The sequence below is a fragment of the Palaemon carinicauda genome, chromosome 42, assembly GCF_036898095.1.
Source record: "Palaemon carinicauda isolate YSFRI2023 chromosome 42, ASM3689809v2, whole genome shotgun sequence".
NCBI lineage: Eukaryota > Metazoa > Arthropoda > Malacostraca > Decapoda > Palaemonidae > Palaemon > Palaemon carinicauda.
The window spans coordinates 34,760,858-34,783,357 of record NC_090766.1 but is presented as its reverse complement, the minus strand read 5'-3'; the positions used below and the strand labels follow the sequence as shown (position 1 = coordinate 34,783,357).

Here is a 22,500-nt window from a genome sequence, read left to right as displayed (position 1 = left end):
TAGCTTCATCTACCTTGGAAGCATCTTCACTAAAAAACACAATATTGATGAGGAAATAGTTGCCCGGATAAATCATGCCTCCGCATCTTTCGGCCGACTCAGGTCCAGAGTCTTCCTAAATCACCACCTCAAGACAGAAACTAAAGCAGCTGTGTACAGAGCTGTCTGCATGTCCACCTTGCTATATGGAGCAGAATCCTGGACAGCTTACCGTCGATATGTAAAACAACTTGAGGCATTCCATATTCACTGTCTTCAGCATATATTAGGGCTCACATGGCAAGACAAAGTACCTCATTCTGAAATTCTCCACCGTTCAAACCTGCTGAGTATAGAATCCACATTGGCAGAAAAACAACTCAGGTGGATCGGCCACGTCATCCGTATGCCAGAACATCGCCTTCCTCGCCAGGTCCTCTACAGTCAGCTCCCTGAAGCTCGCCGTAATCCAGGGGGTCAGAAAAAGAGGTACAAGGACAACATCAAAGCTATGCTCAAGAAGTGCAACATACAACCTGAGCAACTAGAAATGAATGCCTCTGACAGACCACTATGGCGCTCGCTCTGTAAAGCTGGAGTCAATCAACTTGAAGACATCCGGAACCAGGCAAGACAACAGCGCAGGGAGAGAAGACAAAACCGTCGAGATCGGATACCCCCGGTCTACCCAGACCTGACTTGCCAGTTGTGTGGCAGAGTGTGTGGATCCAGAATTGGTCTTCACAGTCATGCAAGATGGCACCAACGACAGCAGATCTAACTTCATCCCCATCACAGAGAAGAAGAAGTCGTCTTCGATTCGAAGGACAGCAATAATGTAACGTATATATATATATACATATATATATATATATATATATATATATATATATATATATATATATATATATATATATATATATATATATATAACATTCAGATATAATCATACATAACTATACATTAATGTATACATGAATATATATATATATATATATATATATATATATATATATATATATATCCTTACAAATAGATAGATGGATGGATACATGATAAGACATCATTATATGAGATGTAAATATCCCATGATACTCTATATCATGAACCCTTTTCTCCTTTCTCTTAAGTGTTCACTATAAAGAGGCATTGTTTCAGAGCATACGACTGGAAAGATGAATTCTGCGATACTTTTGTTTGTGAGAAATATTTCTATATACTTTAGTTTGCAAACGTTTTTCAGCCTTATAAAATCATCACACCGTTGAACGTTTTTCACAGTCCTTATTATTCCTTTCGTAAATTGTCTGAAATATTTTGTATATTAATGTTTTTCATATGATCTTCAACTCATTATTTTCATGGGGAAATTATTCCCTTGGAATGGTAAATACAATCACCTATTCATTCATTTCATGAAGTATGTGAAAGATTTGGTACGCCTCATGTGTGTATTCTTTTGATATTCATTATCTTTTATGTGAGAGTAAGAAGATTAATATTTATTAATACTTCGAGACTATTCACAATCAAAATTTCAGCCTTTGATATCTTCCAGTTTTCGATATGATACTAACCATAACTTCAAACTGCATTGTTATTGTTATTATTATTAGCTAAGCTACAACCCTACATGGAAAAGCAGGATGCTATAAGCCCAAGGGCTCCAACAGGGAAAAGTAGCACAGTAAGGAAAAGACATAAGCCAAAAATAGAGTTCCAGTCCCGAATATATCCTCAAGTAAGAGAAACGGTATAGATTATTGCTAGGTAAGATTTAGATGTTCGTCAGACATTCTTATTACTTAAGAAGAATATCTTTGTATTTTATGTCCAGCCTTTAAAAGCTATCATGTTCCATGTGTAGAAGTTGTCGTCGTACTCATTGTCGTTGTTGTGTTCGTCATCGTCGTACTCATCGTCGTCATCGTATTCATCATCATCGTACTCATCGTCGTCATGGTGTTTATCTTTGTCATACTCATTGTTGTCGTTGTGTTTGTCGTTATCGTACGCATAGTCGCCGCAGTGTTTGTCGTCATCGTACTCATTGTTGTCATTGTATTCATTGTCGTCATAGTGTCCGTCATCGTGCTACTCATTGTTGTCATCATATTCATTACCGTCATAGTGTTTGTCATCGTCGTACTCGTTGTCGTTGTCATACTTATTGCTGTTATTGTATTTGTCATCATTGTACTAATTGTCGATGTTGTCCTTATCATCGTTGTTTGTCATCATCCTACTCATTGTCATTGTTATACTCATTGCTGTCGTTGTGTTTGTCATCATCATGCTCTTCGTTGTTGTTGTACTCATTATCGCTGTCATACTTGTTGTCGTCATTGTATTTGTTGTCGCCGTACTCATTGTCATTGTCGTACTCATTATCGCTGTCATACTTATTGTCGTCACTGTATTTGTTGTCGCCGTACTCATTGTCATTGTCGTACACATTGCGGTTGTTATGTTTGTCATCGCCGTACTTATTGTTGTTATTATTACTGTCGTCATGGCATTCATTGTCATTATTGTGTTTGTTGTAGTCATACTCATTGTCGTTGTCAAACTTATCGTCGTCATTATGTTTGTCATCGTCGTACTCATTGTCGTTGTTGTACTTATTGTTGTCGTTGTGTTTGTCATCGTCGTACTCATTGTCGTTGTCGTACTCATTGTCGTTGTTGTGTTTGTCATCGTCGCACTCATTGTTGTCATTGTGTTTGTTGTCGTCATGCTCCTTGTCGTCGTAGTGTTTTTCATCATCTCACTCATTGTTGTCGTTGTGTTTGTCGTCGTCATACTCATTGACGTCGTAGTGTTTGTCCTCGTCGCACTTATTGTTGTCGTTGTGTCTGTCGTCATCATACTCACTGTTGTCGCTGTGGTTTTCATCGTCGTACTCAGTGATGTCCTTGTACTTGTCGTTGTCGTACTCATTGTCGTCGTAGTGTTTGTCATCGTCATCAATGTTGTCGTCTCTTGCGAAGTATGAAATAACATCTATTCATGATTCATTCCAAGTTTGAAGGTTTCATCTTCCGGTTCCACTTTTGGGAGTTCCGAAAAAGGAGGACCAGGTTGAGACATGGAAGGCTTTTAGTGCAGCTCCCAAGGGATGTTGATGTAAACCGTTTTGAATCCAGTTTCCTTTTTCTCTTGGATCTTCAATTTCGTGGTTATTTGGTTTTCACTGTAGTATTTTGTTCCTCTTATTGTGATATTTTTTTTTTTAAATTGTTACTCTTGTTTATGTTGTGTTTTATAAACATACAGTCACACACACATTTATATGATGAAGTTTTTTTTCCAATGAAATCTATTACCACATATATATTGAGAAATTTTAGATAAGTTAAGATTTTAGGTATAGGTCAACTCTCCATATATATATATATATATATATATATATATATATATATATATATATATATATATATATATATATATATATATATTCTACGTCGGAAAAAGAAAACTTAAATCATATTTCACTTCCACCTTCTCTTATCGGAAAATATACCCAAACTTAAGACGAACTTTGCAGAAGAAAAATCATTATCGTTTTAGAATTGCCTGAAATGTATTCGTCCTTCAAGCGAAAAGAATCTTTGGAAATGTCACGAAATGATTGCTGATAATTTACTCCGGTCTTAAGCAGCCTCTCGTTACGAATAGTTCTCGTTTTCTTTGATAGCAAAGAGTTCCCGTTTTCTTTAATATCCGAGAGACCTAGAATTTGCATTTTATACGCAGAGTGAATTTCTGAAATTTATTCTTACCGGCTATCAAGGACTAGCGCTCAAATTTTCTTCCTATGAATATTGCCCGTCAAGATTTTTTTCTTGTGTATGGGATTTGTGCCTTGCCATGAAGGAAAAGAGTTTTAGTTTACGGTGTATCATAATTAAAAACTTTTGCCTTCGTATTAAGGTCAAGTTCTGTAAAGGTGCTCAAGTTTTTTAACGGAAACGATCATTATACGAATTATAATAGTTGGTTCCACCTACTTGGAAATTAGGTGACACATGAATGCATCCATTTTGGTGAACATAACTGCGAAAGTATATATATATATATATATATATATATATATATATATATATATATATATATATATATATATATATATATATATATATATATATACATATATATATATATATATATATATATATATATATATATATATATATATATATATATATATATATATATATACAGTATATGTATAAATATATATATACATATATATATATATATATATATATATATATATATATATATATATATATATATATATATGAACATATATCACAAGCACACGTGATTTTAATTAATGTAAATATCCCCACCCGGCCAGAAGCTGTTACCATAAAATGAATTCCAAGTGGATATATATTCCCAAGATAGAATTCGGTATTAAATGCCATTCGTGGGTGATGTTTACACACACACACACATATATATATATATATATATATATATATATATATATATATATATATATATATATATATATATATATATGTGTGTGTGTGTGTGTGTGTGTGTGTGTGTGTGTGTGTGTTTGTATATATATATATATATATATATATATATATATATATATATATATATATATATATATATATATATATATATATATATATATATATACGAGGTTAATACACATACATACATATATGTGTATGTGCATTTGTGTATATTTCTTCATTTATTTCATTCCGCAACAGTTTTAAATATTCTATATCTTTAAAATTGGTTTGTAACATATACCTGCATTAATCTTGTTTTTATATCATTTTTATTCACAGATCTTTATTTCTTCCTTTCAAACAGGAGTCGCGAATAGCCTGAATTCCTTAATGCGACTGAAAGAAGCCGCTGTGGCCTTATTGGAACGAGAAAGCTCTGCGAATAGAAGTAAGTGTTCATATTCTGTACAAACCAAAGGTAGGCTATTACTCTCATTGGATTTGAGTAATTACAAAAGTTCTTGCTATGTTGAGTCTGCCACTAGATTCAAATAGATATGAAAGTCCTTGCTATGTTGAGCTTGCCATTAGATCTGAGTAAATACAAAATCCTTGCTATGTTGAGTTTGCCATCAGATTTAAGTCAATAAAACAGTTCTAACTATGCTGAGTTTGTCATTAGATTTAAGTAAATACAAAAGTTCTTGGCCAGTTAACTTTGCCATTAGATCTGAGTAAATGCAAAACTCCTTTGTTGAATTTTCCATTAAATCTGAATAAATTCAAAAGTCCTTGCTATGTTGAGTTTGCCATTATATCTGAGAAAATGCAAAATTTCTTTGTCTGTTGTGTTTGCCATCAGATTTAAGTCAATACAACAGTTTTTGCTATGTTGAGTTTGTCATTAGATTTAAGTAAGTACAAAAGTTCTTGCTCTGTTGAGTTTTCCATCAGATCTGAGTAAATGCAAAACTACTTTGTTGAATTTTCCATTAGATCTGAGTAAATTAAAAAGTCCTTGCTATGTTGAGCTTGCCATTAGATCTGAGTAAATGCAAATGTTCTTGCTCTGTTGAGTTGGTCATCAGATTTAAGTCAGTACAACAGTTCTTGCTATGTTGAGTTTGTCATTGGATTTAAGTACAAAAGTTCTTAGTCTGTTGAGTTTGCCATTAAATCTGAGTTAAGGCATAAGTTCCTACTAGGTTGACTTTGCTATTAGATCTGAGTGAATGCAAAAGTTATTACTCTGTTAAGTTTGCCATTAGATTTGAGTAGATAAAAAAAAAAGTTTCTGCTAGGTTGAGTTCCCCATTTGATTTATGTAAGTACAAAAGTTCTTGTTCTGTTAAGTTCGCCATTAGATTTGAGTAAGTACAGACGTTATTACTCAGTTGTTGTTGTTGTTGTTGTTGTTGTTGTTGTTGTTGTTGTCCCACTTACTACTAAAATTAGACACTTAAATTTCATAATCATTACTAATCATTATTATCACTAAGCTACAACCCTAGTTGGACTATGTAGTGCATTACTAGCTTAACTATCAAACTTTCCATTGCAGGAACTGGCTGTCCCTACCCATATACAGAGGTTGTTTACGAGTGCTTCTATCCCCACCCTAAGAAACTAACATGGCACCAAGCCAGAAGAGTTTGTCAGGGAATGGGTGGCGACCTTGCAGAACCTCAAAATATCTATGCCCTGCAAACGTATCTGTCGGAAACGTTTGGTAAGTGAAATTGTAACGTTTAGGGAACGTTTTCTATTACCTGCAGGTGTGCTTGGTGGCTACATTCAGACAGGGGATTATTATTATTATTATTATTATCATTATTATTATTATTATTATTATTATTATTATTATTATTATTATTATTATTATTATTATTATCATTATTGTTATTTTATTATTATTATTATTATCATTATTATTATTATTGCTATTGTTGTTATTATTATTATTATTATTATTATTATTATTATCATTATTATTATTATTATTATTATTATTATTATTATTATTATTATTATTATTATTATTATTATTATTACAAGCTAAGCTACAACGCTAGTTGGAAAAGCAAAATACTATAAGCTCAATGGCTCCAACAACTTCCATGAGGTTTTTTCAGGTATCCTAACTTCCTAATCTTCCCTGGTGTAATTTTCTGGTCTCCCAACTTACTAATCTTCCATGATGATTTTCTTCTTTTTTTTTCAGGTCTCATAACTTACTAATCTTCCATGATGTTTTTATCGGGTCTCCTAACTTGCTAAACTTCCGTGATGTTTTTTTTCAGTTCTCATAACTTACTAATCTTCCATGATATTTTCATCGGGGTCTCCTAACGTACTAATCTTCTCTTATTTTTTTCAGATATCCTAACTTACTAATCTTCCCTGATGTTTTTTTTTAGATCTCCTAACTTACTAATCTTCCCTGGTGGTTTTTTTCGGGCCTCTTAACTTACTAATCTTCTATGATGTTTATTTCAGGTCTCCTAACTTACTAATCTTTTCTAATGTTTTTTTTAGGTCTCTTGACTTACTAATCTTCCCTGATGAAATTTCCTGGTCTCCCAACTCATTAATCTTCCCTGATGTTTTTTTCAGATTTCATAACTTTTACAAGTTAAACTTACTTCTGTGTTGGTGGGAATAACCCCAAGACAGATATTAACTCCGTCTATCAGCTTCTCACCTCTACATTTTCGACAACAAATTCTCTAACTTTCAGCCTCATCCACAGGTCCCAGTTACTTCTGGGTCGGCGGGAATAACCTCGAAACAGATAACCGTACTTGGAGGTGGATCTCAGGTCGGCCAATAGATCGCGAAGACTGGCTCTTCCTTCGACCCGACAACCTAGGAGGGGACGAAGACTGCCTCGAGATAGTCATGTCAGATTACCCGAAGCTTTTCAACGACGAAACTTGTTCGGTTGTTCAGAGATTCATTTGCCAATATCGACATGGATGATTTTTTATTTTTTCATCCGGCGCCTGTTTCAAAAAGCACAAAATCTACTTCTTTTTAAACCTGAACTGACAAGCAGTGCTGTATTAACCCATGGGAGGACCTTGGCAATTCTCTTCCTTCCAATTTCACGCTCTCCTTTTGTACAATTTATTACAATAATATTAAAAATCAAGTAAATAATCCATGGTTTTAACTTTTAACATTAAAGGTAGAAAAGGGTTTCATAGGCCCAAGGTTTGGGTGGGTTCCTGCTCTTGTTGGGCCCCTGCCCCTGCTAAGCACCTGCTCTTGCTGAGCACCTGCTCTTGCTGAGCACCTGCTCTTACTAGGCCCCTTCTCTTGCTGAACACCTGCTCTTTCTGGTCCCCTGCTCTTACTAGGTCCTTCTCTTGCTGGACCCCTGCTCATACTGGGACCCTGCTCTTGCTGGACCCTGCTCTTACTGGGACCCTTCTCTTGCTTTGGCCCTGCTCTTGCTGGGCCCCTAGATTTCAGCCTGGTCAGTCATAGGGATAATACGACACTGCAAAAAAAAAAAAAAAAAAAAAAAAAAAAGTTAACAATATCATTTAATCAAAGTGGTGCTCTTAGGCTTAGTCTTAAGCTAGAGACTTTACTTGTGGTATTTTGCCTTTAAGGTTTTAGTTAAGAAATTGTCTCTTTCCAGTATGTTTTAAAGTTCATTGTGTTAAGAGTTTATACATTCATATAATTTATATAATTTTATAAACTGTTATTGACCGGTTTTCATATGAATGCTTTTGCTTTATACGCATAAATCTCATCAAAATTATATTATTTTAAAGATAGTAGACGCAGGTCTAAGATCCATTAGTTATTCTTTTTACTCTGATCATAGCAGACGACAATTATTTTCGTTATTTCCAGTATGTAACTTTTGCTGTTATTTCTTAATCAGTTTGTGAAATAAGCGTTTTAAATTTTTGCTCTTTGCCAGCTGGTAGCAATCTGAGATAAACATATTTATGTTAGATTTAAATGTTGCTGATTGGTCTTGAGAAACTGCAACACATTCTCAGTTTTAGCCTTAAAAATAGACCTATGTTATAAAATATGTAAATAAAACTATAAAATAGCAATATTTTAAACATTTTTTTTTATTTTATGCTAGTTTAATAAATGAGTTTTATAACTATATTAAGATATCATTTGCAATCCTAAGATTATATTATACTTAGTCGGATGCCAGTTTCCCATTCCACCTGACAGAGTAAGGTACCTTTTTAAAAAGAATCTGTAAGGTTTTCTTTTTTTAATGAAATCAGATTTGGTATGGAATATATAACAATTAGTAAAGTATGTGAATTTTTCTATTATTATTATTATTATTATTATTATTATTATTATTATTATTATTATTATTATTATTATTATTATTATTATTATTATTAGCTAAGCTACAACCCTAGTTGGAAAAGCAAGATGCTAGAAGCTCAAGGGCTCCAACATTAGTCAAAACATGGGTTCTTTTTTTCAATACATAATTTAATTGAAATATCCCGGACAGTCAATGAATTCCTATAACTTCCACACGAAATAGGTATTCCTAGACCATGGACTTCCAAATGTGGTTAAAAATCAATTTCAACACAACTAGTGACTTTATTTGTCTTAAATAGAGCGATTGGTAAGCCTAATTTATAGAGAGCAGATGTAAAGGCTGTCCAAATTTGTATAAAAATCATATGCAACATAATGAAAATCAGCCAATCAGCGCCTTTGTTTACATCGTGTGAGAGCCAATCAGTGGTCCAGAAACACCCAGGGAAACTTTACCACGGGCATGGACGTAGGAGAAGGTATAAAACAAGAAATGGAGGTTACCAGTGGAATAAAACAGGGTTGCACATGATCAACTTCACTTTTTAAATTAATTACGTATATTGTCATGAAAAAAAAAATAGAGGAGGAAGGAAACGGTTTCAGAAATCAATTAATAAAGGTATAATCATTATTTTTAGCAGATGATGCCTTAATAATTGCAGAGGAGATACATAATGCAAAGCGTAACATCCAGATATTAGTAGAAACTGGTAAAAAATGTGGGTTAGAAATTAATCAAGAAAAGGGTAATATTATGATTTACAACATGTAAGAAAAGCCAGATAACATAGAGGGAATCAAAGTAGTAGAAAGTTTAACATACTTAGGAATAAAGCTAGACAATAATAAGAATATATTCAAAATTCAGAAAAGGGTAATGATAGAAAAAGCACAAAAAATTGCTAATTTAACATATTCAGTTATAGAGAAAAGTTGCAATAAAGTAATGATATGAAAAACGTTCTGGAAAAGTATTGCTTTACCATTTATTTTGTATGGAACAAGTATTATAAATCTAACAAAAACTGAAATAGAGAAACTACAAAGAATAGAGAATGGGGTATACCGGAATCTTTTAGGTGCCACTAAAAGCACAGTTAATACTATTCTAAGAGGGAAGATAGGTGCATCTTCTATGAAAGCAAGAGTGATGGATGGGAAGCTGCAGTACTTAAATCGTACCCTGAATGGAAAGAAGGAAATACTGAAAATAATTATCCAGGATATTCAAGAAAAAGAAGGAAGATGGTGGAAACAACCTGCAAAATACTTAGAAGAATTAAGTATAGACATAAGACAGATAAGAAGAATGAACAAGGCAGAAATAAAACCGGAAACCAGAAAGTGGGATACTGAAAACTAGAAAGAAGACATAAAAAGTAAAGTGAGCTTAGAAATATATAGAAAGTGGAAGAAAGAAATTAAAGAGGGATTACTTTATGACAATACATTTGCTTCAGTGATACTTTTAGAGCAAGGACTAATACGTTAAAACTAAATATCGTAAAGAGACACAATGGGGGGAATGTAAATTGTAATTTTTGTGAAAATGTTTATTAATTGGTGGATTAAGTTGGGTAGATGATGAAAATAATAATAAGGCTAAAGAACTCAAGGAAGTATTTGAGATGTTTAATTTAATAAACAGTGTTTTGGTATCAACGTCAGTAGGTGGTCATACACTCGACTTGGTCATGTGTGGGAAAGATTCTGACCTAATAAGAAACCTTGAAGTGGAACCAGACTTTGAGATCTCAAAAACACATAAACTCATCACTTTTGATGTTAATATAAATTGCATCAGAGTATTGAAGAAATGGATCACATATAGGGAACGGGAACTGAGAACTTTATTGAAGCTAGTGTAGCGCAAATGTATTGTGAGAACATACAATGTCAATATGTGGTAGATAGAGAATGTTTTGGGTGTTATACCAAAAAATATAATGACAATTTTGGAAAAATGTATGATATCAAGTGTCCTATAAAGAGCAAACAAATAGTTGTACACGAAAATGTTAGATGATATAATAGTGAGCTATTAAAGGCAAAAAGACAAAGACGTAAGATGGAAGGTAGATGGAAAAGAGCCAAATCCTCACAAGCCAGAAATCTATATAATAAGGCCAGAAATTACTATAACATCCTGTTAGGAAAAACAAAAAGAAAATTCTACAACGGTGAAAGTAAAAAAAAACTAATAACATGAGGGAGTGTAACAAAAACCTAAATGATTTGATGGGATTAAAGAAAAAATATGTCTTACCTGATAATGTCTGCAGAGAAATTTGCTATATTCTTCAATGAAAAAAAAATTGATAAAATTTATAGAGGTTTCCCCAAAAATCAGTGAAGGAGAGTAAGAAGTTAATAAAATTTAAGTAAATTGATATGTGTGACTTGTTAAAGGTTATGAGAGAGATGAAGAATACATATTGTGGAGACGACCCTTTCCCAAATAGTTCAATAAGTGAAGCTCCAAACAAGCAAGTTGTATATAATATTTACCTAAATATAATTAACCTAAGTATATCACAATCCAGTGTTCCTAGCTGTGAAAAAACTGCGTTGATCAAACCAATATACAAAGGAAAAGGTGATGTAAACGAACTAAATTCATATAAGCCCATTTCAAATTTATCCTACATGTCGAAGCTTATTGAAAAAATCATAAGTGAGCAATTATGGGCGCATATTGATGAGTTAGAGGTATTCCCGGAAAATCAATCGGCCTACGGAGCTAATCACTCTACAGAAACTACCTTATGCTCAATAATGAAGGTGACGACTTAAAGTCCATTGGAGTGACTGAGGAAGCACTGGAATTTTTGCAAAGCTACTTAACAAACAGGAAGACTATTGTAGAAGTTTCTGGATAACGATCTAGTGAGAGAATTCTTATGAAAGGTGTACCACAGGGTAGTGTTCTGGGCCCTATCTTTTTCAACATATATACTATCGAGCTATTACATATCTTGAAAAAACAAAAAGTGGGCTTTAAACTATATGCAGATGATACTCAGTTCTACCTTTCAATTTCAACAACACAAGATACAAAGAAGAAAATTGTGAGATAATGACTGAAATAAAAACATGGATGCAGAGGAAAAAGGTCAAATTAAATGATGATAAAACAGAATGTATGTTTTTTGGCACAAAGGTGGCTTTGAAGAATTACCAGTTATTTCAAAGTAGAAAAATTGGTGACACTGATGTTAGGATTGTGCCTGTTGTGAAAAATTTGGGTGTACTGATAGATTGTAATTTGTCAATGAGGGATCAAATAGTGAACACAGTGAAAGTGTGTAACTATCACCTGAGAAACATAGCATTTATTAGAAAATATTTAACAGAGGGTAGTAAAAAAATTTTAGTGATGAGTCACGTAATATCAAGGCTTGATTATTGCAATTCTCTGTACTATAAATTGACCAATACACTACTAAGAAAGCTTCAAAATGTGCAAAACTGGGCGGCTAGACTGATAAAAGGCATTAAATTTCGGGAGAGAATAGTTCCTGCATTGGTTACCTGTTCAGGCTAGAATTGAATTTTAAGATTTGTTTGTTAACTCACAAAGCACTTACAAGTGATAAGCCTAAATATCTACGGGATTGCTTGGTCCCCTACCCTCAAGCTACTAGAGCTGCTGTAAGAGTTAGACATGCTGATGACCCATATAGACTATTCGAAATTAGTGTGAATCATGCAATAAGAGGAAAAACGTTTTGTTATGCTGCACCGAGACTCATCAACGACCTTCCACTTGATGTCAAGAATAGAAAAAATGTGGCAGCTTTCAAGAAAAACCTGAAGACTTATCTCTTTGGAAAGTGTTATAACAGTGATCTGAAAACTTTTAAGCCTGAATACAAATGCTAGCGAATAACTGAAAAGATACAGAGCAAAATATAAACTGGAAAGAAATTATTTCACACATCAAGGCCCGCCTGAACAGACTCTTAGTGTCTGGTGGAGGGCGAGAAATAAACCTCTAAAAGTAGAAGTAAAAAGTAAAGTAAGATTTGAAACATTTTTTGTTGTTTTGCCAGGGATATAGAAAAGAAAGGAAAGAAGTAATTGAGCTACAACAACCATACGAGGAAAACCTAAAGAAAATAGTAGGATTATTTTTATTTAGAGAAACAAATATAGAAAAAAAAGTATTAAACATGATGTGAAAGAAAAGACAAAAAAGTATAAAAAAAAAAAAAAAAAAACTTTGGAGGCGCCGTTGTAAAGGCTACGATGCCTCACTCCTGAAGTTCCTGAACCTGATGTTTATTTACGTCCAGTCTTTTTAGCCTTTGTGTGTGATGAATTCTTTCTCGTTATTACCCCCATTTGCGTACTGTCATTGTCATCATTAACGGTTAATTAATGTATTTAATAATGATTTCCGATTAATTAAGCGTTGTTGAGGTTAGTGAGATAATCTGGAAGTGTGGTTGAAAAGAAGAAAAAGCAGTTTTCGGTATCTTTTACGGGAAAGGACTCGCTCTCTTATCTGCACAAAATTACCTATCTGGCTTATCGTATCCTAATTATCCGAAGGACAATTATTCATTAAGGAGATAGTGTAGTAATAGATAAAAGGAAAGACTAACCTTGGAAAGACAGGCATAAAAAGAAAACAAGACACATGATTAGCTTTGTTATTGGCGAAGGGAATTTACTGACAATAACTGAGAATGTTCATAGGCACCGATAGTTAATGAAAGTAATGATGACGAAGGGGGATAGTGAAGAAAAGGTGTTATTACAGTAGAAACTAGAGATGATATTGAAGTTTTTATTTTTACCATTTGCTGAACAATGTATGGGTAATTTGCATAGTAAATAAAGAGGACTCAACTTCCTTGTTCAGGTTAGGTGATTGTGGATAAGTTGGGTAGAATCCTTATATAAAACTGGTTTTTGGGGGCATTATGGTTCATTGCCATTCCTCCCAATATCTTATCCTCTTCATTTGACGTAACCCAAGCTCCCTTGCTATGCAAGTACTTTAAGGACCAAGCTATTGTATAGCCTACAAAGCCTGCAGGCCTTTGACTCAATGCGGTGCATGGGTATAGTTTAAAGACGAGGATCAGGGAAGTATATTTTTAGCAGTAGGAGGTATTTAAAGGTCATAAATGAAGCCCTTTAGGAAGACCCTGATTATCCTTATGGGGACCAACCTTCGATTACTTACTGTTAAGTCTTTATTATCGAAGTATTTCATCGGGACACCTTCACTCCGCTCCCTACTTTTTATTGATGACTTCAGACTAGCCTGATGAAATATTGACGCTGAATGCTGTAAAAAGATAAGCCAACCAAAACTTCATTATTTGGTGAGTACTGTAACACTATTTACCCCCAATAATACTAATATTTTCATTCATTATTCATCACTCGCATTTTTTAGGATTGTCATTATTGTTTATTGATTGTAGGTTATGTGTGAATTTAAAAGAAAATCTAGTTTCTTAGTGGAAAGTAGTAGTATTTTTTTCATGTTTATGGAAGGCATTTTTTATGCATTTGCCACCAATGAAATATTTTTATAATCCAAAAGATATTTATGTTGTGAATGTACATGGTAAAACCATGATTGATTGAAAAATAAATTTTGGTGTGTAGGCATTTGGGGAATATTTTTGTTATAACCATATTATATTTTAAGATTTAAGATTTTTGCAATACTGTAGATTTCATAGTAGGTAATTTATGCCATTATAAAATGTTGAAACACAATAATGAGTATAGTATGGGAACACTGAAATTCAGAAAACAAACTTACCAGCTGGTTTTTTAGCCAAGATAAAAAATGCAGAAAGTTATATATTATATTTTCCTAAGAAAGGTACAAAGTACATTAGGGCAGCTTTAAATATAATTGAATACGGGAGGTTGTAATCCTATGTTTGGCTGAGATATTGTAGATATGTCATGATTTACTTCAGTTTTGAACATAATATATTGTTTTTTTTCATGACATATATATATATATATATATATATATATATATATATATATATATATATATATATATATATATATATATATATATATATATATATATATATATATAAATGTATGTATGTTTGTGTGTTCATGGGTGTATGATTTTTTATGTCTAGCTGAGATATTGTAAATTTTCAGTCACGATGTACTCCAGTTTTGAACATAATGCAATGGTTTTATTCATGACTACAAATATATATATATATATATATATATATATATATATATATATATATATGTATATATATAAATATATATATATATATATATATATATATATATATATATATATATATATATATATATATATATATATATATAGATATATATTACTCATTATTTTTATATTATAAGAATATACAGTACTGTATATGTATGTAAATATATATACATTGATTTATATGTTTATTGATTCATATATACAGTACATAATATTTTCTTCACTAACACACATGATTTTAATTTTTTCAAATAAGCCACAAATACCTTTTAATATCTATTTTGCTCAGCCGTGAAATCTCAGACTAGTGTGTATTTGTCTGTGTTGTATGTATGTATATTATAATATCTTACTTTTTTTATTCATCATTAAACATATTTTTCCATGTTTGGAAGATTCTACACTTATCAATGTGGTTAGTACTCTTTCAGTTTATTCACAATTCCATTAATTCTCTTATCAGTCTCACAATTTTCTTAAAATTTATTCCTCATAAATGAATTTACTCTACATTTTTTTTTTTATACATTTTAAGTCAGCTATCTCATTTTAGTCCAATATCATTTACTTCAATACATGCTTCATACTTTCTGCAGCCTCCTGCATAGTACAGTGGTAACGTGTTCGCCAAGCATTCGCATGGCATCAGATCGATCCCCGGCCCGTATCGTAAGTTTAAGCTGTTTACTGGGAAGGACAATGCTGTGGTTGGGCACCACAGTGGGGGGTTGGGCTTGCCCGGCTGACAATCTGGTGAGCATCTATTCTGATGAAACTGGAACTGAAATCAGACACCTTTACCTTTAATGAAATACACTCTACATTTTTCTTTTTTTTTACATTTTAAATCAGCTATCTCATTTTAGTCCAATATCATTTACTTCAGTTGATGCATAATACTTTCTGTCTTCTTGAAATATACTCATTTTTTTCTTTTTTCTTTTTTTTACATTTTAAATCAGCTATCTCATTTTAGTCTAATATCATTTACTTCAATTCATGCTTAATACTTTCTGTCTTCTTGAAATATACTCATTTTTTTCTTTTTTCTTTTTTTTTACATTTTAAATCAGCTATCTCATTTTAGTCTAATATCATTTACTTCAATTCATGCTTAATACTTTCTGTCTTCTTGAAATATACTCATTTTTTTCTTTTTTCTTTTTTTTTACATTTTAAATCAGCTATCTCATTTTAGTTCAATATCAAAACTTCAGTTGATGCATAATACTCTCTGTCTTCTTGAAATATACTCTACATTTTTTATTTTATGTTTTTTTTTATATATATATTTTAAATCAGACATCTCATTTTAGTCCAATATCATTTACTTCAATTCATAATTAATACTTTCTGTCTTCTTGAAATATACCCTACATTTTTTTTCTTTATTTTTTTTACATTTTAAATCAGCTATCTCATTTTAGTCCAATATCATTTACTTCAATTGATGCTTAATAATTTCTGTCTTCTTGAAATATTCTCTACATACTTTTTATTATTTTTTTTTTCTTTTTACATTTTAAGTTGGCTATCTCATTTTAGTCCAATATCAATTACTTCAATTCATAGTTAATATTTTCTGTTTTCATGAAATACATATATACAGTATGTTTAAACATTTGTTTTTATATTAATGTTTATATTTAATCTCTCAAATATTTTTTCAAAAAGAATTAAAAGATAAGACTATAATAAAATAATAAATTCAGACTGAAACTAATATAAAGGGCAGGAAAATAATGAAAGGCTGTATGACTGTTGCGCGGTTTTTTTATTGATTCAACTATGTACAGAAACCTTCATAGATACATTAAAATCAGCATTCAAAATATAACAAAGATTAAAAAAATATATATAATATATAATATTATGTCTGAAAGCCGAATATTACGGATATTGCAGGAAGCCAGAAATACTGCTTCGTCCGCTCGTCTGTAATTTTAAGTAGCTAAAACATCTCTTAAATGGATATTGATGCTTTATTGAGAAATTACATCCAAGTAGTAATCACGTCATCTCACTCATGATAAAAAGAGATTACATAAAGGCAGTCTTTTCCGTGTGCTAGACTCCAAGTGCTCTTAGTTCACAAATTTTTTATGTATTTTTCAGATTTTTATGTACTTTTTCTATCTACTTTTTTTTCAAAAAACAAATAACATCCATGGAAGAATCAACAGTATTATATTATATATATTTATATATCTTTATATTTTTTTTGTTTATGTCCGGAGCACTCCAAATCTAGCACCCTATGGAAAAGGCTTTCAAAGGTACGACAAGGAATAATAGAGGAAAATTAATAATAATTCTAATAATAAACTCGAAATTCAAGTCTCATTGTTGAGCAAAGTATTAAAGCAGCGATCTCTGATTTTTGTGCGTCATCTAGCTTTTTTTTATGTTGGAAAATCCTCCAATAACAATAATTATGATAACAATACTAATAATGGACATAAACTTTTGTGGAGGTCTTACCAAGACATTGGCTTCTCCTCCACTTGCCTAAAGTAATATTGCCACACTTACTGAGAGATCAACAACTTACTGGTACTGAATGTTTTGAGAGAACCGATTAAAACTCCTCTTGGCAACAGTGACATGACGTCCCACCCAATCAGGATTGAGGAGTAACTTCACGTCAATGCTTTTATTGACCAATCAACAAAAAGAACAACCCCTGATTAAGACTTAGAGTTTCGAGTTCATAACAAGTACACATAAGATCAGTGGAGCTAATATGGCAATAACATTGTTTTTTACTCAGTTGAGTAAAGGGAAGAGAATAATCAACATTTTAACAGACAAGCAATGAATAACAAGGATACCACAATTACAAAAAAATTGAATTGATAAGTTATTTGACTTTTTTATTTTCACTATCACAGCAGCCAGAACAAGAAGAAAGTAAAGTGAGAGGACTTTTCCTTTGGAAGAAATATTTTTCCCTTGACAAACAGAATCTAGTCATTTTCTTATTTATCCTTTTCTACGAAAATCAAATAGCTGAGTTGGAATGTGCATTTGCTACATTGCAAAGCAATGCAACGTCGACTTGACTGTTGAAGTCGATGCAAGAGAAGTTTTTCTTATTTCAAAACTCTGAATTGAAACCTGTGGCTTTCTGTTTCCCAAGAGAAAAATATCAATTGAAATTTTCAGCTCTCAGTTGGGTACAGTTTAAAATCAAGATTTGCCAAACCAGAAATATACGGCTTCCATTTTTATCATCTCAATGTAAGTGATACTTCTCACTACCAAGTGTGGAATATTCTGTCTCACTATCCCTTCAGGGGCTTATTTAGGGCAGTACGCAGCTTCTCGAAATCTTGAAAGAAAAATGGAATTCGACGTTTTTTTTCCACGAGCCTAGCAATAAAGTCGGTTCTATGTCATTTGGTCATGGAGCTATAATAAGTTAGACCTTGTTTGAAAAATCTTCACATTTGATATGAAAATCATCTAATACTATGGTCTATTTCTTTTTGAGGATGAGAAAGCTACATTCGACGCATTGGTTTCAAAAGCGTGACCACAAAGCGATCTCTCTAATCACATCATTTGCTTGTGATGATCAAATCCTTTCATTTTTGTTGTTAATTGGATGCAAAGCAGTTGCTTGCTTGCATTGAAGGGGCCAAGTGTAGATTTAAAGCATTAAGAGTAGTTTTGTGTTCCTCATCCGCTCAATTCACTTGAGTTTGATCGGTTATGATCCCGTTTTGAACTGTATTGTCCAATGGCTTTCTCTGTCCACCAATTTGGGAGAACCGTCGTGGTCTATATAAATTCTGTGTCCTATATCCGAGGACTGATTTCAATGAATATAACCATTAAATTAATAATCTCTTAGTGAATGCAGATAACAACAAATAATAATAATAATAATAATTATAATAATAATAATAATAATAATAAAATTATTAACCTAAATCTATACATCTGAAGCCTCAATAGTTTTCGCTTTACAACATTGAGGCATCATCGAACATGGACCTTTGGCTTGTACCCTTCAGCTCATATTCCTTTTGCTCTCAATAGCATAATGAGCCTTACCACTTTTATCATCCTCCACAGCCCTACAATGAAAAAAGAAATTTGGGCCAATCATACAATGCCAAGCTTAAGCTAAATCCAAGACCACATGGTAAGGCAGTATGAGCTTTTTTGATAGCCTTCGTAAGGCCCAGTATTGCGCATTTCATACCCCTCCCCCCAAAACGAAGACATTGATAAGAATACACTTCTCAGCAACCTGCGGTGAATCTTCATATGCAGCTGTAGTTGCATAGCAAGAGATTCCCAGAGGATTGTGCAAGGCTTATCGGACGAAGGGGCTGGATTTCATACCAGCTCTTGCAGTATATTTAATAATCCCCTTTCCCCACTACAGAGTATACAGGAATGGTCTAAGCCGAGTTAAAAACAAACAAGAAAAGGATAACCTCACATAATATTCCAGTATCTAAGATTTAAAACGAGTCATGTGGTTCAATTTACTCGCATTCAAAGAAATCTTTCTTGATCAATGTTAGGAAGATATATATATATATATATATATATATATATATATATATATATATATATATATATATATATATATATATATATATATATATATATATATATATATATATATATATAATGCACTTCATACCACCACTTTTTAAGCTGTAGAAGGTAGAGCTGTACAAATTTCAAGATAGTGTACTCTATCCACCTTGTGCAGACATTCCAGAGATAATAATGATAATGATAATAATAATAAAATTAATGATAATAAGAGAGGAAATGTCATAAAATCTCATATAGATAAAATCACATTCAAGACCAAAAATCTACATTTTTATTTTTAGATTGTCCATCTTTAAAGAAGAATATTGTCAACTAAAACATTTTTCACTGAATGTAACCATGGAAAAATAAAGGTTCAGCTTCATGTGTACATTCTTGCAGCTTACATATTTAATTAACACTCTAACTGAAGCAATGCACATGAGCCTGTTTTATTGAAGAATTCAAGACAAAAAAAAAAAAAAAACACAAATAAAAAGAAAATTTCAGGGGATAGAAGTACCATCTACAAAGCCCAAGAAGTGCAGAAGACCAGGAATATCATATGCCTGTCTCCCCCAATCACAGCATTCATTCAGATTTTGGCAGCCAATCAGAGTGCATAGTCACAATATTCACATTCCATCCAGCGCCATTTAGTCACTTATCCTCGACACAAGTTGTAAAATCTTGGATGAGAATCGTCTTTGTATGAACCTTTGTTTTTTTATATAAATATCACATAACTTGAGCATCTAGCAAGGAAATTTGAGTTTACACTTAGGTTATTCGATGAATTTTTTTTTTAAGGGAAAACTGACATGCAGTTCAAATATATTTTCGTAAGCCGTGACTAAATGGCGCTTGTCTTGCACGATTGCGACTTAGATGGAAGGCCCTGTGACTTTTACTACTTCATTTGTTCAGAAGTTATGTACAGACATAATACCTAACCTGCCCACCCAGAGAATCCCTCCCTTTACCCTGAAGGCCTTCATTTGACTATGGCTTATGAAGTAAGATCTTTTGTAATGATGAGATATTCATACCTTGTGACAGATTAAAATCTACTCCAGTTGCCTTTGCGGGTAGAGAGAGCTTTACAAAGGATGGGAATAAATAATTTCTTCTCATTAACCTTAAAACCTATTTACAAGTGATTAAAGACAGAAATAAAGTGTCAAGTTACTTTACTAGTAGCTGTACGACTTGGATAGTTGACGACACTGGTTCAGATATATAGACCTCTCACTGTACAATCATGGTTTTAGGGAATCATATCTAGTTACCATTGGTGATCATGAATAAATTGGCCTTTTAGAAGATATTTCTATACTACTTTTGAAATATGTATGGATAGTTCTAGATGTGAATGAATTCAACAGTAAATTTGCAATCAAGATCTTTTAAGAATGCCAAAAAGTTGAAGCCTAATGATTATTCAGATGTGTTATGTATAAATATATTGTATTTACTCACTAAGTCATAAAAAATTAGGTATTTTTGGTATTTTGAGCGAATTGGTTGCCTAAAGATATGACGATCAGGAGATTAGGAAGTTTGGTGTTAGTCTTTGGCAATATTGAAGAAAATTAAACTAAATCCACTTCAAACAATTAGTTTTTAGATTAACTTAGTAAATTTCGATGTACCGTATTGCGGTCACATAAATTCTCCTCTCAATTTGTAGTGATTATATATTGAAACTCAGAACTTTTGGTATGGGGAGCTCGAATTTTTTACATGATTTGTAACAAATTCATTTCAATTTACTTTTTCATAATTGTACAAACAAGTAAGTCGACATGACAGTCCTTGATGTAACATTTTTTAGAACATATCTGAACCAGAAGAAATAAAAAATAGAAGGATGATAAGACCCTCCACAAAGAATTACATTTGGAGATTAGAAAATGCAGCGCCTGTCAATGATCTCACCAACATACCAAGCCAAATCAGTTGCAACACCAGGTTGTCTAATAAGCTAACTTGCCTACAACATGAGGTGACATTATGGACAAAACAGTACTGCATGTTGAAGCTTCAAAGTAATGGCACCCTATGAAACAAGAAATTACAACCTCTTTTTGTTTAATCAAATCATAGAAGTTCCTTGCAGCAATTGACAAATGTGTCAAAGCACTAGCCAGCTAGTGGATGCTGTAAGAATTAAAACTTAACAAATAATAAAATGAATCTAATACATGAGCCCTAAAGAGAGTGCAGAACACCCTTTCTCTCCTCATTCTCTCGCACTTTCTCTCTCTTTCTCTCAGTGGGTTAGTGATGGGCTATTTGCACGCATTGAGTATTGGCTGCACCCTTTCCTAAACATAAGTGTTAATTATTGGATTCCCATATCCTTCTAACAGTAGAAAGCTGCAAATAACGCAAAAGACAGCTTAAGAACAAGGAGCAGGTACGACAGTGAGACGTGGATCGCAGCCCACAGCTGTGGCTTGCCACAGCTTAGCTTTCTTAGGCACGTGGCTTGCCATGAACAGGAGTGACCTGTGGTAATGCAGGCCTTTAGGAAGCTGGATGGTTGCAGTGATCATTCTTTCACCTTTTTCCAGGGGGTTTTGGTGCAGTATGAATCTGAACATGCTTTGCCAAGTGTGCCTTCTGCCGGAAGCACTTGCCACACAATTCACAATTGAAGGGTTTCTCGCCTGTGTGTGTGCGGATGTGGACGTTTACACTATATTTATCCTTGAAACCCTTGTTGCAGATGTGACAGAAGTGAAGCAAACGTCCCTTGGCAGTTGGTTCATCTCCAGGCTGTCGTTTTGTATACTTGCGCTTCTTAGGTTTAGTAGAGTCTGATAGACCATGACCCTTAGTGGTCGTAGCAGTTGATAGCTTCGTGAACGATGCGTCTAAACTGTTGAATTCTTCGGCAGGAGGTGGGTGATAGTCATACCCTGTAGTGAC

At 32.9% G+C, this 22,500-nt stretch overlaps 2 protein-coding genes across 3 annotated transcripts in view; one reads left to right on the top strand and one right to left on the bottom strand.

The window, feature by feature from the left end:
* Nucleotides 1-8,567, top strand: part of LOC137632896 (perlucin-like) — a 25,016-nt gene extending 16,449 nt beyond the window's left edge. Inside the window, exons 2-4 of the mRNA XM_068364991.1 lie at nucleotides 4,822-4,905; nucleotides 6,019-6,186; nucleotides 7,207-8,567. Coding sequence (XP_068221092.1) covers nucleotides 4,822-4,905; nucleotides 6,019-6,186; nucleotides 7,207-7,436 — 482 coding nt within the window. The 3' untranslated portion in view covers nucleotides 7,437-8,567. The remainder of the gene's footprint in view (nucleotides 1-4,821; nucleotides 4,906-6,018; nucleotides 6,187-7,206) is intronic.
* Nucleotides 8,568-21,280: 12,713 nt separating this feature from the next.
* The window catches only part of LOC137632895 (uncharacterized), a 56,028-nt gene continuing 54,808 nt past the window's right edge, over nucleotides 21,281-22,500 (bottom strand). For both annotated transcript variants that reach the window (XM_068364989.1, XM_068364990.1), the window contains one exon: nucleotides 21,281-22,500. This exon is cut by the window's right edge and continues 1,021 nt beyond it. In XM_068364989.1, coding sequence (XP_068221090.1) covers nucleotides 22,129-22,500 — 372 coding nt within the window. In that variant the 3' untranslated portion in view covers nucleotides 21,281-22,128.